General features: G+C 49.6%; 2 protein-coding genes and 1 pseudogene across 4 annotated transcripts in view; all 3 read right to left on the reverse strand.

The window, feature by feature from the left end:
- Nucleotides 1–13,695, reverse strand: part of LOC306803424 (mas-related G-protein coupled receptor member H-like) — a 100,177-nt pseudogene extending 86,482 nt beyond the window's left edge. The window contains exon 1 of the transcript XR_013777949.1: nt 13,625–13,695. The product of XR_013777949.1 is annotated as a mas-related G-protein coupled receptor member H-like (transcript). The remainder of the gene's footprint in view (nt 1–13,624) is intronic.
- LOC306803421 (mas-related G-protein coupled receptor member H-like) overlaps nt 1–14,846 on the reverse strand; it is an 87,209-nt gene that overhangs the window by 52,886 nt on the left and 19,477 nt on the right. The window lies entirely within an intron of this gene.
- Nucleotides 1–14,846, reverse strand: part of LOC306803428 (mas-related G-protein coupled receptor member F-like) — a 143,459-nt gene that overhangs the window by 19,220 nt on the left and 109,393 nt on the right. Inside the window, exon 4 of the mRNA XM_079308831.1 lies at nt 11,231–13,382. Coding sequence (XP_079164957.1) covers nt 12,352–13,272 — 921 coding nt within the window. The 5' untranslated portion in view covers nt 13,273–13,382 and the 3' untranslated portion in view covers nt 11,231–12,351. The remainder of the gene's footprint in view (nt 1–11,230; nt 13,383–14,846) is intronic.

Below are 14,846 nucleotides of genomic sequence, written 5' to 3' on the forward strand. Positions count from 1 at the left end.
TAGCCAAAGGAGATGGAGTTAAATCCCTGGGGCCCAGGCAATGAGGGTCATTCCATGGGGAATAGAACTGGGGAACAGCACTGAGCCATGTGGGCATGGCAAGGAGGAGGAAAGCCATGCTCCAATGTGCTCTATGGAAAAGCATCTCTTGCCCATTGCCCCTGGCAATGCCTCTACTCCTTTCTCCTGTAGGAATACATCAGCACATGGAGGGTGTGGATATTTATTAATCAGGTGACTAAAAGGAAACCTGTGCCGAGATCCTTTAGCAGAGCAGTGGAAGAGATTAACAGGGTCAGATGCCTGTGTCCCTGGGGGCATAATTTCTAAGGGCAGTTACGTCTTTCTCCTCCTCAAAGACCCTCTGGAGGGAGAGCTGGAGGGATCCCACAGAGCAGAAACTCCATCACTTCCCTGAAAAGAAGTAGATGAAGGGTTTGATGCTGCTGTGAATGCAAGTGAGCAGGAAAAAAACCTCGGAGAATGCAGGGAAATATCCAAGGTGGTGAAGGAAATTGCAGAGGGTAAGAATGAGAGTGAAGAGCACAATGAAGAAGACAATAATATCTTGTCTCTTGGATTGCTGCTCCTGGGAACCATAAATGGTCCTGATGAGGAGAATTCTGCGGGAAATGACCACAGGGGCAGCAAAGAGGAGCAGGATGATGGCATAGATGGAGATGAGAGCTGCCCAGAAATGCCCCTGCTTGTGGGATGGGTACAGGGAAATGGCCATAGGAATCACAGTGAAGAGAGCAAAGAAGGCCCAGTCTTGGACACTTTCCACTGCCAACCACAGGCGCAGACAAAGGTCACTGTGAGAACGGAGGTTGAAGAGCATCTACCTACCAATCTCATTGGTGTTGAACACCAACCAAAACAGCCCCCAGAAGTAGGAGATCACTGACAGCTGGAAAAGGAAGCTCACATACATCAAGGGCATGATAGGAGAGCAGGACACGTCCTCCACCAGGAAGAGGAGTGCAGAAGGGACCGTGAAGAGAAGGAAGATGAAGTCGGTGACAGCCAGGTGAAACATGGCATAGGTAGAGCTTTTCAGAGGGTAGAGACAGATAACAGCCTGTCCTGGTTTGAAAGGACAGGTGTACAGGTGTCTGCCAGTAAGGGCAGAAGTTTCCCTTTGAAACAGAGACTTTGGTTCCACCCCCCCCCCCCCAAGTATTATAATCAAGTATTTGAATCAAGGACTCTTAGGCAGAGATAAGGCGGTGGGAATAACAGCTCTTTTACTAATATATCTAACTGTACAAGCAGAAAACAACAGCAGCTGTTAAAATTGCAAACAGAACAGAACAGATAACTCGGTGTCAGTCCCTTTAGATGCAAGCACGCTGTCTCTGTGCTTGTCCACAGCCCGGAGCTGCCGAGGGGCAGGTGGGAACGGAGGCAGGAGCGGGTGGGTCGGCAGCGGCCACGCCGGTCTCGGGTGGGAACGGGCTGGAGCGGCGGCTCCTCGCTCACCGTGTGTGTCCGGGTGATCAGCTGTGTCCGCAGAGGCAGGAGGCTGGAATGGGGCAGATGCAGGGCAGGTGATCACAGAGGGTCTGGCTCTGCTGTGCTCGGCCGCGTGGCTGAAGATCCCAGGCGTCCTCCTCCGAGCTCGCCGGAAACACGAGTCCCCTCCCGGAAGCCTCAGAGGCCCCTCCGGGAGCCGTTCCCACGCACCCCTTTTGTCTGGACTCAGAGTTCCTGGGTGTAACCCGGCCAGCTCCATTGGCATGATAATGGGAAAAATTCTTTCAATTGACACAGTAATAGAAAAACACTCAACCCCCAACACAGCCCCATTCCCAGCCAGCCCACAGAGGCAGATGAGCAGTGTCTCACTGTCTATGGCCACATTGGTGACAACTATGTCACAGAGATTTTCTCCTTCAGTGGGTGAGGCAGCAGATGGGGACACGTTGGTCACCTCCATGGATGGACACTGGGCAGGCAGTGGGATGTGGCCCCTGGCTGTGGTCAGTGTGGGTGGGAGTCAGTGCCTGGAGAATCCAGGGATGGACCATGTGTCTCTTCAGCACCTCCCTGCCATGAAAAGGATTGTGTGGAGAGGAGTAAAATGTGCCAGGGGGGTGGAATTGGGATGGATGTAGAAAAGAAGTACAGGGCAGAGGAGGGTGGACCTGGGGAGGGCACTGCAGTCACCAGGAGAGGGTGGCAGGAAGAGAGCAGGTGCTGGAGGAGAGGAAGGTGGGTGAGGGAGGAAGGAAAACATTGCACTGACCTGGTCACTGTGGAGCAGTATCAGGCAAAAGGGGGTCTGTGCAGATCCGTGGTGCTTCCTGGTACCTCTTGCTCCTTTGGAGTCCTTGTCCTAAAGCAGTTCCTCCCAGGTCAGTACCATGAAGAAGGAGAAAGTGCCCAGATCACCAGGAGCTCTCCATTCCCATCGTGCTGGCTCTCTCTGTGCCCTGTCTCCCTGTTGTTTCCCAAAGACTTGGTGAACTCACAGGAGAGTAGGAAGTTACATCTTACTCTAAGTCAAAGTTTCACTTTCTCAGATCTATTTATCTTGGGTTTTTCTGCTTCAGAAGTCACTTTTGTTAAAAGCTCCAATGAAGTATTTTTCAAATGTCTCCTCATTTCCATCTGATGAGAAACATTCCTTCCCTGCAGAATGCCCCATTCTCCATCTCCCTTTCCTCTCCTGACAGATTTCTGCCATTCCTCATTTCTTGTTCCTCTGAAGGCTCATTTTCCATCCAGCAGCAGAGGGATGATGATGGTGGTGGTGCCACTGGAATGTTGGCAGTCCTGGTGAAGGAGCTGGCTGCTTCTCAGAAGTAATTCCCATTCCGGGAACAGCTCTGGGATCATTGCCAAAATATGCCCTGGGCCCAAGGATGCACAACTGAGCTGCTCCCTGTCCTGTCCTTTCCTGTCCTAATCCTAATTCTATCCCCACCCCATCCTATCTCATCCCACAGGTATTCCAGAGGGCAGCCGCTCCCCCACTCTGAGCATGGCCCATCAGGCTCTGCTGTCCTCTGGGTTTGCTGGCATCCAGACCCCTTCCAAGCCCCACTGACCCTCTCCTGACCCCTCCAGCTCACTCTGACACCCCAGAACCCACCCAGGGCTGCTTGTTTTCCCCTGACAGCCCCACTGCTCCCAGCTCCACCTGGGACCCCAGCAGTGTCCCTGCTCCTTCTGACCATAAGGGTTCTAGGACCCAGGAGGGAGGAGGAAGGCCCAACTCCAATGTGCTCACAGGATGATAAATGTGGCTGGAGTCAGTGCAAAAACACATAAGGAGGCCTGCAGGAGCTTTGGGACAAGTTCTGTAACAAGAAGCAAGAGCACATGGCCAAAGCAAAATTTCAAGGCAGGGTCACAATTCATATTGCAGCACTCAGTGGATACAACCACCAGAGATCCCTCTGAATGATCCTTCAGGATCATAAAGGTACTTCCAGTAGGAGGTTGACACATGAAAATTAATTCTAGGAATAGAATGTTTATATGTTAGATAAAAGCCTATTAACATCTCTGTGTGATTATAATGGATAAAACCCCTGCTTGTAAAGTATCATCACACACACAGATCTGGCAGAGATCCTTGTGTGTATCCTGTGCAGGTGAAGAATTCCTGCTACCAAATGTTTCCCATTGAATTAGAAATTTTATTTCAGCCAATTTCAAGGCCTGGATACAGATGGGAAGCCCAGGGCAGAGGGCACAGGGAGGACCTGGGGAGGGCACTGCAGTCACCAGGAGAGGGTGGCAGGAACAGAGCAGCTGCTGGAGGAGAGGAAACTGGGGGAGGGAGGAAGGAAAACATTTCACTGACATGTTCACTGTGGGGCAGCAGCAGGCAAAAGGGGGTCTGTGCAGATCAGTGATGCTTCCTGGTACCTCTTGATCCTTTGGGTCTATGTCCTAAAGCAGCTCCTCCCAGGTCAGGAACATGAAGAAGGAGAAAGTGACCAGATCACCAGCAGCTCCCCATTCCCATCCTGCTGGGTCTCTCCTTGCCCTGTCTTTCTGTTGTTTCCCAAGGCATGGTGAGGGCACAGGGATGTCAGAAGGGGTTTCACAACTTTGGATCCATCAGAATTCCACAGCCTTTGGGTTATTGATCTTGATTTTTTTTTCCATTCAAAGCATGTGGTCTTTTTCTTTGTTGTGAGAAACAATGCTGCACTTCTTGAAATTTCAAAACATTTATTAAACTTCACCAAGGGAGTTAATAATGTAAAAGGAACAGCTCCGGGTGCTCTCCCGCAGCCAGATGCACAGCCAGAGGCACATCCAGAGGCACAGCCAGAGGCACACTGCCCACACCAGGGACTGGCCTTATATACTCTTGGTAAGCCAAGCCCCTGGTAAGCCAAGCTCCACATTCAAACATATTCCACCCCTCTGACACATCTCCTCCTTCATCCTGCCTTCCTGGAGCTTGTGCAGTCCTTGTGGCTTCAGCTCCACACCATGGTCAGAGATCAGCATTACAGCATCCAACATGAACACAGCACTCACATGAGAAAAACTCCACATCTGAACAGAGCTTCTTTTAACATTGTAAACACACATAACATTTATTCAACATCTGTGAGAGCCAATCACCATACCACCTATTTATAACATCTGTGACTGGCTCCTCATTTCCACCTAATTGGAAACACTTCCTTCCAGAAGAGTGTTCCATTCTCCAACTTCCCTCCTTCACCACAAATGTTTTACTTCAAATTTCAATCTGGTCTCCAAATTAATTCAATGTAAAACACCTCTCAAAGCTCTGACCATCTTTACCCATGGCTCAGGGTCCTCCCACAAGTCAGTAATGACTTGGAAGGATCCAAGGACAAAGGCGTGTGAGGCTGCTCCTTGTCCATGGTCATGGCTGACAGGAGTTTGAAGGAATGTGTTGCCTCAACCTAACATCAAACAGTGAGTCTATACACAAGAGCATGCAGTTTCTTAAAGATCAGGTGAAGGCCATTAAAGGGCAGAAAAATAAAGACTGGCTGGAGTAACTCAAAGAAACTCTTTGAAGGCTGGGGATTAAAGGGATGGGCACCTTCTTTTGCCTAGGACATTTTGTTAATTTTGTTTATCATTTTTATAATTTTGCTCATGTTCCCTTGTTGAGTTCATTGTTTATAAAAATCTGTGGGAAGAGCTCTTTTAGTAAATAAAGGAGAGTTATGGAGGCACAGGGCCCTTCAGAAGAGGGAAAGCTTTGAAGACAAAAAGCTAATTCTGCTGCCCTGAAAAAGTAACCCATTGGCCAGGTCCTCTGTGGATATGGTATAGACAAAATCTTTCCCACAATGCTGTTCAGTTGTACGTAGATACTTTGTATCTCATTGGCTCTCTCCCTTTATTCCATCCCTGAATCCTCAGATCATTGTTCCTGTTGCCCTACCCCGCCCCCTGCTTTCCCCATATAACCCCTGCTCCAACAGACCTTTTTGGTCAGTCTTTGTCCCTGGACCTCTTTGTGGAAGAAGAATAAAGATCGCTGTGGAGCCCCATGTGACAGCTGCTGTCCTTTTTTTCATTGTTGCCTGTAGCAGCAACTCACAACTGAGCTGGAATCACTCAGCAGAAGCAGATGTGCCTGTGCCACCAGGACGTCCATTGAAGGACCCTTGCCCTGGGAGGTTGCAGTGCTCTGGCCATCACTGCCTGCTGTGACAAACATTGGCAGAGGATGGCCTTGCACCTCTGTGCTGGTTGCACATGGAAGGGTGGGGGGCAGAGCCGCTGGAGGGAATGGAGGGGCTGTCCCCTCTCTGGGAGCTTCCCCTGTGGGATGTGGGGACCAGTTGGAGGGCTGATTTGTTGGTTGGCATCCCAGGTACCCAATGAGAGAGTTGTTTCATAAATCACATTGGTGGGGGATGGGGTGCTCTCTTTTGGCTTCCGGCCTCCCTGGAGGTGTGGTGGCCTCTGGCTGGGCCCAGCCCTCCGGCCCTGCTCGGGCTTGGCCTCTGTCCCAGCCCCGGCCTGGCACCGGCTCAGATGGGGGGGCCCCTGGACCAGCCCCAGCTTGGCTCGGTGGGGCCGTGGCTCAGCCTCGGCCCTGGCCATAGTGGCCCTGGTCCCGTGCAGCTCCCAGCTCGGCTCAGCTCCCCTCTCCATGTGGCATGGCCGAGCGGCGGGATTGGGAAGCAACCGAGCTTCTGCTGGAAATTGCAGAGGCTGAAGATGAGAGTAAAAAGAACAATGATGAAGATAACAATGTGTTGTCTCTGCGGCTGGTGCTTCCTGGAACCACACCTGTCCTTGATGATGTCGATTGTGTGGGAAATGACCACGGGTGCAGCAAAGAGGAGCAGGATGACAGCATAGATAGAGATGAGAGCTGCCCAGCATTGCTGCTTCTCATGTGATGGGCGCAGAAATGTCAGCACAGGAATAGCAGTGAGGAGAGCAAAAAGACCCTGTCTTGGGCTCTCCACACCACCAGCCACAGGTGCAGAGGAAGTCAGCAGCGGTGGCAGAGTTTGTAGAGCTTGTACATATCCCCCTCATTGCTGCTGAGCATCAAGCAGAGCAGTTTGAACAGAAGTATCAGATCACTGACAGCGTGCTCTCCAAACCACTAACCACATTTGCAGCGGAAATTGGCAGTGGTAACAGAGTTTGCACAGCTTTGTCATTGCTACTGAGCATCATCTGGAACAAAGGAAGTCAGTTTTGTCAAAACATCACATGAAGTATAGAAGGGGTCCTCATTTTCACTAGGAAACCTCCAGGTTTCTGTCATTTCTCATTTCTCTTTCATTAGGGTTCATCATCCCTCCACCAACAGAGTGATGCTGGTGGTGCTGGTGGCACTGGAATGGTGCCAGTGCTGTCAGTGCTGGTGAAGCATCTGGGTATTTCTCAGAAATAATTGCCTTTCTGGGAAGAGTTCTAGGATCATTGCCAAAACCTGACTTGGGCCCAAGGAAACACAATTGAGCCATGAATTCCCATTTTTCATTCTAATGCAGGTTCCCACAGCTCAAGAGGACAGCAAACAGTCGCTTTGTGTTGATTTGGCACAGCCTGGTTTTTGATAGCAGGGGAGGGCCGTGAGCTCACAGAGCTGGCTTCTGTGAGAAGCTGCTGGAAGCTTCCACCATGTCCAACAGAGCCAATTGCTGATGGCTCTGAAGATGGACATGCTGCTAGCCCAGTTAGAGAGGTTGCTAACCCGTGATGACATATTCAAGAAGAATATCCAAGCAGCACACACGCAGTTTTTTTCCAGGAGTGGTGAGGCAGTGATGAGCTGCCAGAGCCATCCTGGTGCAGCGTGTGGCAGTGTGCTGCTGTGGCCACCACAATCTCCATGTGGCTCACAGCAAGCCCTGCCTGCCTGGCCATCCCCAGCCAGCCATGCCATGGGCAGAGGGCAGGGGTGGCAGCGGCAGCTTCTCCTTCTCAGTGCCCCTCATGAAGAGAGGGGATAAATTGCACCAGTGCTGCAGCAGCCAGCACTGCCCACACGGTGACAGCGGGGTCATCTGGCCTGTGGTGAAAACATGGCGAGCGATTTCCCATTGTGGAACCTGGGCAAGATCAACCTGTCAGCACTGCAGAATTTTGCAAAAATCTTTGAACTGGTAGAACTTGCTGGGAATGGCACCTACGAGCAGCAGTTTTTCTTCTGGTCAGAGAAGAGCAGGAAGTGAGAACATCAGGGAAAACAACATGCTGGCACCGCAGTCTATGGAAAAAAGGGGAAAGATGTGCTCCAAAAGTCACAGCTGAGATTCCTCTGCAAGCTGCAGAGAGGTGTATGATGAGACAGACTGTGCCCCTGCATTCCATGAAGTCCCTAGGGGATGCAGAAACACACTCACAGCCTGTGGGAGAAGTGCCCAAGCTGGAGTGGATGCATGCCAGGGAAAGCTGTGATCCAGTGGGAGACCTGAGTGCAGAGAGAGGACTCCTGCTTCCAGCTAGAAAGAGAGCCCTTGCTTCCAAACTCGAGCAGCCTGTTTTTGGAGGACTGCACCCTGTGGAAGAGTGGCCTATGTCATAACAGCTTTGGGAAGACTGATTGCCCATGAGAGAGACTCACATTGCAACAGTTTTGGTAGGACTGCTGCTCCTGAGATTAGAGCCACACTGGAGAATTTCATGGAGAACTGTCTCCTGTGGGAGAAACCCCATAATATGGCAGAAAAATTCCTTTCCCTGAGCAAACAGAAGAAGACCTTGAGTGATGAACTGGCGAGAAATCCAACACCCTGTCTCCATACACACAGTTGGTGGGAAGGAGGGAGGGGCTGGGAGGGAAAAAGGTGTTTTAAAGTTTTATTTTACTTCTTATGATCGTCCTCTGATTCTGTCAATAATAAATTTACTTAATACCATCAAATTTGAATCTATTTTTTATTTTGAGAATGTTTTTTCTCCCAGTCTCAGCTCTGCTCATGAGTTCTTCAGTAATTTTTGTTTCACTGTCCTCTGCCCAGCTGAGAGCAAGAGAAGGTGAGTGAGCCTTTTGTGGGTGGCTGTGTTTGGCCAGTGGCAGACCAGGACATGCTTTCAGCCAGTTTATTGGCATTAGAGCTCACATTACTTACTCCAAATACCTTTTATGATGCACTAAAAGCAACTGGAGACCAGATTTTGGGGTGATGTGGTCCCACTTCCAGCCCTTCTCCAGAGCTCATCTTCTTCATCCTCCTTAATCTAGGGAATATTTGTGGTTGTTTTTACCTGATCTTACCCCGTTTCCAGCAAAAACACTTTCCACTAGGATGGGTTGCTTCAAACCTCATCCAATCTGGCCTCGAAATTTCAGGGATGGGGCAACCACAGTTTCTCTGGGAACCTGTGCCAGGTCTCACCATCTGCACACAGAAGAATTTATTCCCAATATTCCACTTAACCCTGTTCTCTGGCAGTGGGAAGCTGCTGCCTCTTGTCATGTAACTTCAGGCCTTTGTCCAAAGGGCCTGTCTAGTTCTTGGAGCCTCTTGAGCTACTGGGAGAGGTTTTAAGGGCTCCCTGATTCCTTCCTTTCTCCAGGCTGAACACTGCCAGCTCAGTGATCTCTGCAAAGCCATAGGGAGAGGTTGATGCCCTGTGGAGCTCATGGTGACAAACACAGATATCACCCTTCCCCTGGAAGGGAGTGGCTGTGCTGAGAACGACAGACTCCCCCTCCCCTTTCAGGTGCATCATCTGAGCAGCCTAAGGGAGAGGCCAAAGCCAGGGCAGAGGAAGAATTTCTGAAGGCACAAAACCACCAGCAAGGATATCAGTAAAAACTAGGTTTAATAATAAGCAACAGCAGACCAAAGCACTATCCATGTGTTCTGGTTTGAAAGACAAGTGAATAGCAGAATAATGGCAAAAATTCTCAAAAGAGGTGGAACAGTAAGAGAACAAACCCCCAACACCCTCTATGTGTGTTTCTGTGTGTGTTCAGGTGTGTGTGACAAAAGGACTGTGAGTGTAAGGATAAAAAGTAAAAAGACCTAAAAGCTTTACAGCACTCATACTTAACATTGCTTTAGTTATAACTTCAACTTAGCATACTCAACAGAGGAATAACAATTAACAGCATTTAACCTAACTTATTCTTGTACTTTCCACACCTGACACACTCAGATGTCTCAGGTACTAAAACACCTGAGAGAACAAAATTGATCCCACATTTGCCATGGCAGATGTGTGTGCACAGAGACAGACAGAGCCAGTGCAAGGTGCCTGTGAGAAATTCCCCTTGGAGGCAGGGAAATGCTCCCTGTGGATCCGTTTGCATCTCCTCACTGTACCAAGGGCTGAGCCTTGAGCAGTGGGGGGATCGGCCCAGGACCCGTCAGCGTTCGGGGATCACCCGAGGGCAGCAAATGGGAGAGATCCCGGCTGGGAGAGGCCCCACTCCCAGGGAGGTTCTGGTCAGAGCTGCTGGGCCCAGGAGAGCTCCAAGGGTCTTCTTTTGGACTGCTCTTTACAGGGTCCCAAGAGATGGGCTTCAGTCACTACCACGCTTCATCCTGGCAGGAAATTTTCCGTGAAAGTGTGAGAACAGGGATGTTGTGCCATTCAGGGAAGTGAAATAATTTCCAAGGCTGTAAATAAAGCCCACAAGTTTGTGGTGCAGCAGCAGTTCCTGGGAGGATAGCGTGTTTTTGATGAGCTGAAGATGAGCTGCTCCTGAAGTCTGATGCCTCAGTAGCATTTCTCAGATCCCAGTGTAGCCTGGAAAAGGGGCAAAGATGCATCAGCACAGGGACAGTGACACTCTGGATATTTATTCATTAGGTGACTGCAGGAAATGTCTTGCTTTGAAATCTTGGCTTTGAGTTTTTCCCATTCAACAGGTCAGAATTGGAATTGCTTTCTCTGTCTCAGAAATGAGCTTCTACACCCTGTGGAATAATCAAATTGACAAAGGCTGAGAGTTTTTCCCAGTGCATTTCTTTGGTTTGTTTGCTTAGAAACAGCATGCAGGTTGAGAAGACATTTTGACACAGCAGTGCAGAACAATTCCTGGGCAAATCCTGTCCATCTCCAGCAGGTATGGACGCATGTGAAGCCCCTGTGGAGACTTCTCATTGACCTTTGTTGTACAGGTGTTTGGGATAGGCCATGGAAGGCTTTCGCCAAAATGCACATTGATTTTGGGGTAATGGGCTGTCTTGTGGGTTGGAGAAGGATGGTCTTTAATGATCCTTTCAACCCAAATCATGGTAGAATTCCATGGAAAACAGGAAGCTCATGTTGGGAGTGGCCTGGGTCACCCTGGAGACAAGCAAGGTGCTTGAAAGTAGAAAAGGTGCATTGGAGGATCATGATCCTTCTGCACTTGTCCTGGGAGGGACCCCCTGGCTGAATTCTTTCTTTCACAAGATGTTGTGCTGAGAAAAGTTTCTACATTCCATTGAACAGGAAAACCATAGTGAGGAAGAAAAAAACCATCTCCAATGTCAAAGTCTACCTCTTCTGTTCATTATTAACAAGTCAGTTAATAAATGCTTTCTGGATGTTTGCTCTGATGTGTTTCTTGTGTCCCCAAATCCTGACACAGCACCAATGGCTTTCACTTTCCCTTACCTTTCCAGAAGCAGTGGCACCTGGATTTCCCCTGCATTTAAGGCAGTGGGAAAAAGAGGAATAACTTCCCCCTGGGTAAGAGATGTGCCCACTGCCCAGGTCTCTCCCAGGAGGAATGAGGAGATCTTGGCACATTCAACATCATCCTAACCATTGCAGGCATGTGCCTCAGGAAGAGCTCTGGTATGAGAGGGACCTGCCCTCCTCACAGAATGTTTAGAGTGGGATAAAATAATGAAATGAGCCATTTTGGTCACTGTTCACCAGGGACAAGCACTGCAGAGATGCCTGGATGTTGTTTATTCAACAAATTCTGACATCAGAGTTATCACATTAGAAATAAACAAAAGAAAAAAAAAAGTCGAATTTGATGTAGGGGTAAGAGCAAAATTACAAAGATCGGTACAAGATAGATTTTGGCTGAAGCTGATGTGCAGAGACCCTGTTCAACTCCTCCTGAGGATGGCAAGATCCAGGATGGAGGTGGCCAAGGGCTTCCCCGGACACTGATGCTGAAGAAACAGAAGATCACCCCATTCTGCAGAAGAGCAGCATAACCCCCTAATTTCTGTGCAATTAAATGTTCCAAATATGTGGTGGCATGAATTTCCATGCTGAAAGCTCTTCTTGGTCACAGGTACAAGGGTTCAGGGGAGGTCACCTTTGACACGGCACTTTACTCAGAAGGATTATCTCATTAATTAAAAAATGTGGCAAATTCCCACTGAAAGTACAAGGGAATGAGGCTGACCCTGCCCAGCTCTGCAGCCCTACCTGGTGTCTCTCCCATCAGCTGGGAATGCAGGGTCAGATCTGCTGGACAGAAGGGGAAGGAGGCTCTCTGTGATCCCAACCCTTCTCCTGTCATCCAGATGCACCAGCCCCACAGAGATTTGGGAAATCACTGCCACCCAAGACTGGGTGTGTCCCCAGGCTTTAAGGTGTCACATTCTTTGCAGGCAAGAGATCCCTCGAAACACCATGAAACTCATCTGGGTATCCAAAGGAGATGGAGTTCATTTCCTGGGGCCCAGGCAATGAGGGTCATTCCATGGGGAATAGAGCTGGGGAACACCACTGAGCCCAGCTGCACTGCCTGGAGCCATGTGGGCACAGAAGGGAGGAGGAAAGCCATGCTGCAATGTGCTCTATGGCAAAGCATCCCTCCCACGTTTCTCCTGGCAATGCCTCTGCTCCCTTCTCCTGCAGGAGTACACCAGCACATGGAGGGTGATGCTGTGGATATTTATTGATGAGGTGACTCAATGAAACCTGTGTCAAGGTCCTTCAGCAGGGCAGTGGAAAGGATCAGCAGACTTAGATAATTGTGTTTGTGTTGGCATTGTCACTGCAGGCAGTTTTTTCTTCCTTATCCTCAAAGACCCTCTGGAGGGAGATCTGGAGGGATCCCATGGAACAGGGACTCCAGCACCTTCCTGCCAAGAAGTAGATGAAGGGTTTGATGCTGCTGTGGATGCAGGTGAGGAGGAAAAAAACCTCGGACGACACAGGGAAATATCCAAGCTGCTGTAGGAAATAGCAGAAGATGAGGAGGAGAGTGAAGAGCACAATGATGAAGGCAACAATGTGTCGCCTCTTAGGTTTCTGCTTCTTGGTGCCTCGCTTGGCCCTGATGGTGTTGATTGTGCGGGAAATGACAGCAGGTGCAAAACAGAGGAGCAGGATGACTGCGTAGGCGGAGATGAGAGCTGCCCGGCAATGGCCCTGCTTGTGTGATGGGCAGAGGGAAGTCACCATGGGAATGACAGTGAAGAGAGCAAAGCAGGCCCAGCCTTGGACACTGTCCACCACCAACAGCAGGCGCTTGGGAAGATTGCCGTGGCAGCAGAGTTGGAGGAGATTGGACATATCGGCCACACTGTTGCTGAGCATCATCCGGAACAACCCCCAGAAGCAGGAGACCACTGACAGCTGGAAAATGAACCTGAAGTAGATCAAAGGAACAATAGTAGAGCAGGACATGTCCTCCACCAGGTAAAGGAGGGCTGAGGGGACTGTGAAGAGAAGAAAGAGGAAGTCGGTGACAGCCAGGGAAAATATGGCATAGGTAGAGCTTTCCAGGTTGTAGAACCTGAGGACAGCCCCGTTCCCAGCCAGCCCACAGAGGCAGATGAGCAGTGTCATGCTGTGCATGGCCACATTGGTGACATCTATCTCACAGAGATTGTCTCCTTCAGTGGGTGAGGCAGGAGATGGGGACATGGTGGTCACCTCCATGGATGGACACTGGGCAGGTAGTGGGATGTGGCCCCTGGCTGTGGTCAGAGTGGATGGGAATCAGTGCTTGGAGAATCCAGGGATGGACCATGCGGCTCCTCAACAGCTCCCTGCAGTGGGAAGGATTCAGTGGAGAGGAGTGAGACGCACAGGGAAGAAGGGAAGTGGAAATTCTGGAGTGGAGAGGGAGATGGGAGGACTGGGATGTTCAGCAGGGTATATGGAAGGGAAGCACAGGGCACAAAGGGGTGCTGGGGAGGGCACTGTGGTCACCAGGAGAGGGTGGCAGGAACAGAGCAGCTGCTGGAGGAAAGAAAAGTGGGGGACAGAGGAAGGAAAACATTCCACTGACCTGTTCACTGTGGGGCAGCAGCAGGCAAAGGGGTCTGTGCAGATCAGCAGTGCTTCCTGGTACCTCTTGCTCCTTTGGGATCCGTGTCCTAAAGCACCTCCTCCCAGGTCAGTAACATGAAGAAGGAGAAAGAGGCCAGATCAACAGGAGCTCTCCATTCCCATCCTTCTGGCTCACTCTGTGCCCTGTCCTGCTGTTGTTTTCCAAATACTCTGTGGAGCCACAGGAGAGTCGGAAATTGCATCTTTGTCTACGTTAGAGTTTCACTTCCTCACAGTTGTGTATCTAGGGTTTTTCTGCTACAGAGGAAGTGACTCTTGTGAAAAGCTATAAGTGAAATATGTGGGAAACAGCACCTCATTTCCTCTTGATGAGAAATATTCCCTCCCTGTAGATTGTCTTATTCTGCAACTGCATTCTCTCTCCCAAAAGGTTTTTAATATTCTTTGTTTCTCTTATTTGAGGCGTCATTGTCCCTCCAGCTTCAGAGGGATGCTGGTGGTGCTGGTGGCACACTGGAATGCTGGCAGTTCTGGCAGTGCTGATGCAGTAGCTCAGTGCTGCTTAGAAGTAACACCTATTCTGGGAAGTGCTCCATGATCATTGCCAAAACTTCCCTTGCACCCTAAAGAAGCACAACTGGGCTGCTCCCTATTCTATTCTATTCTATTCTATTCTATTCTATTCTATTCTATTCTATTCTATTCTATTCTATTCTATTCTATTCTATTCTATTCTATTCTATTCTATTCTATTCTATTCTATTCTATTCTATTCTATTCTATTCTATTCTATTCTATTCTATTCTATTCTATTCTATTCTATTCTATTCTATTCTATTCTATTCTATTCTATTCTATTCCTATCCCCATGCCCTGCCCATCCCAACTCGTCCCACAGGTTTCCCAGATGGCAGCCGCTCCCCAACTCTGAGCGTGGCCTATCAGGCTCTGCTTTTCTCTGTGTTGGCCACCGTCCAGACCCCTTCTGTCCAAGTTTAGGACAAATTTGGGGAAAAAGAGCTCCAAAGGCCCCCCCCCCCCCCCCTTTTCTTTTTCACAATTCCTTCCTTCACCGAGCTCAGAAAGAATTGTTCTTCAGGTGAAAATGGAAGAAACTTTTTTTATTAACAAAAATACAAAAGAAACACTCCCCAGCCCAAACCCAGATGAGACGAACCCGGCCGGTCCTCGCCGGGGAGGGCGGCAGAGCCTCCCGAGCC

This window comes from Erithacus rubecula, assembly GCF_903797595.1.
Source record: "Erithacus rubecula genome assembly, chromosome: 6".
Lineage (NCBI taxonomy): Eukaryota > Metazoa > Chordata > Aves > Passeriformes > Muscicapidae > Erithacus > Erithacus rubecula.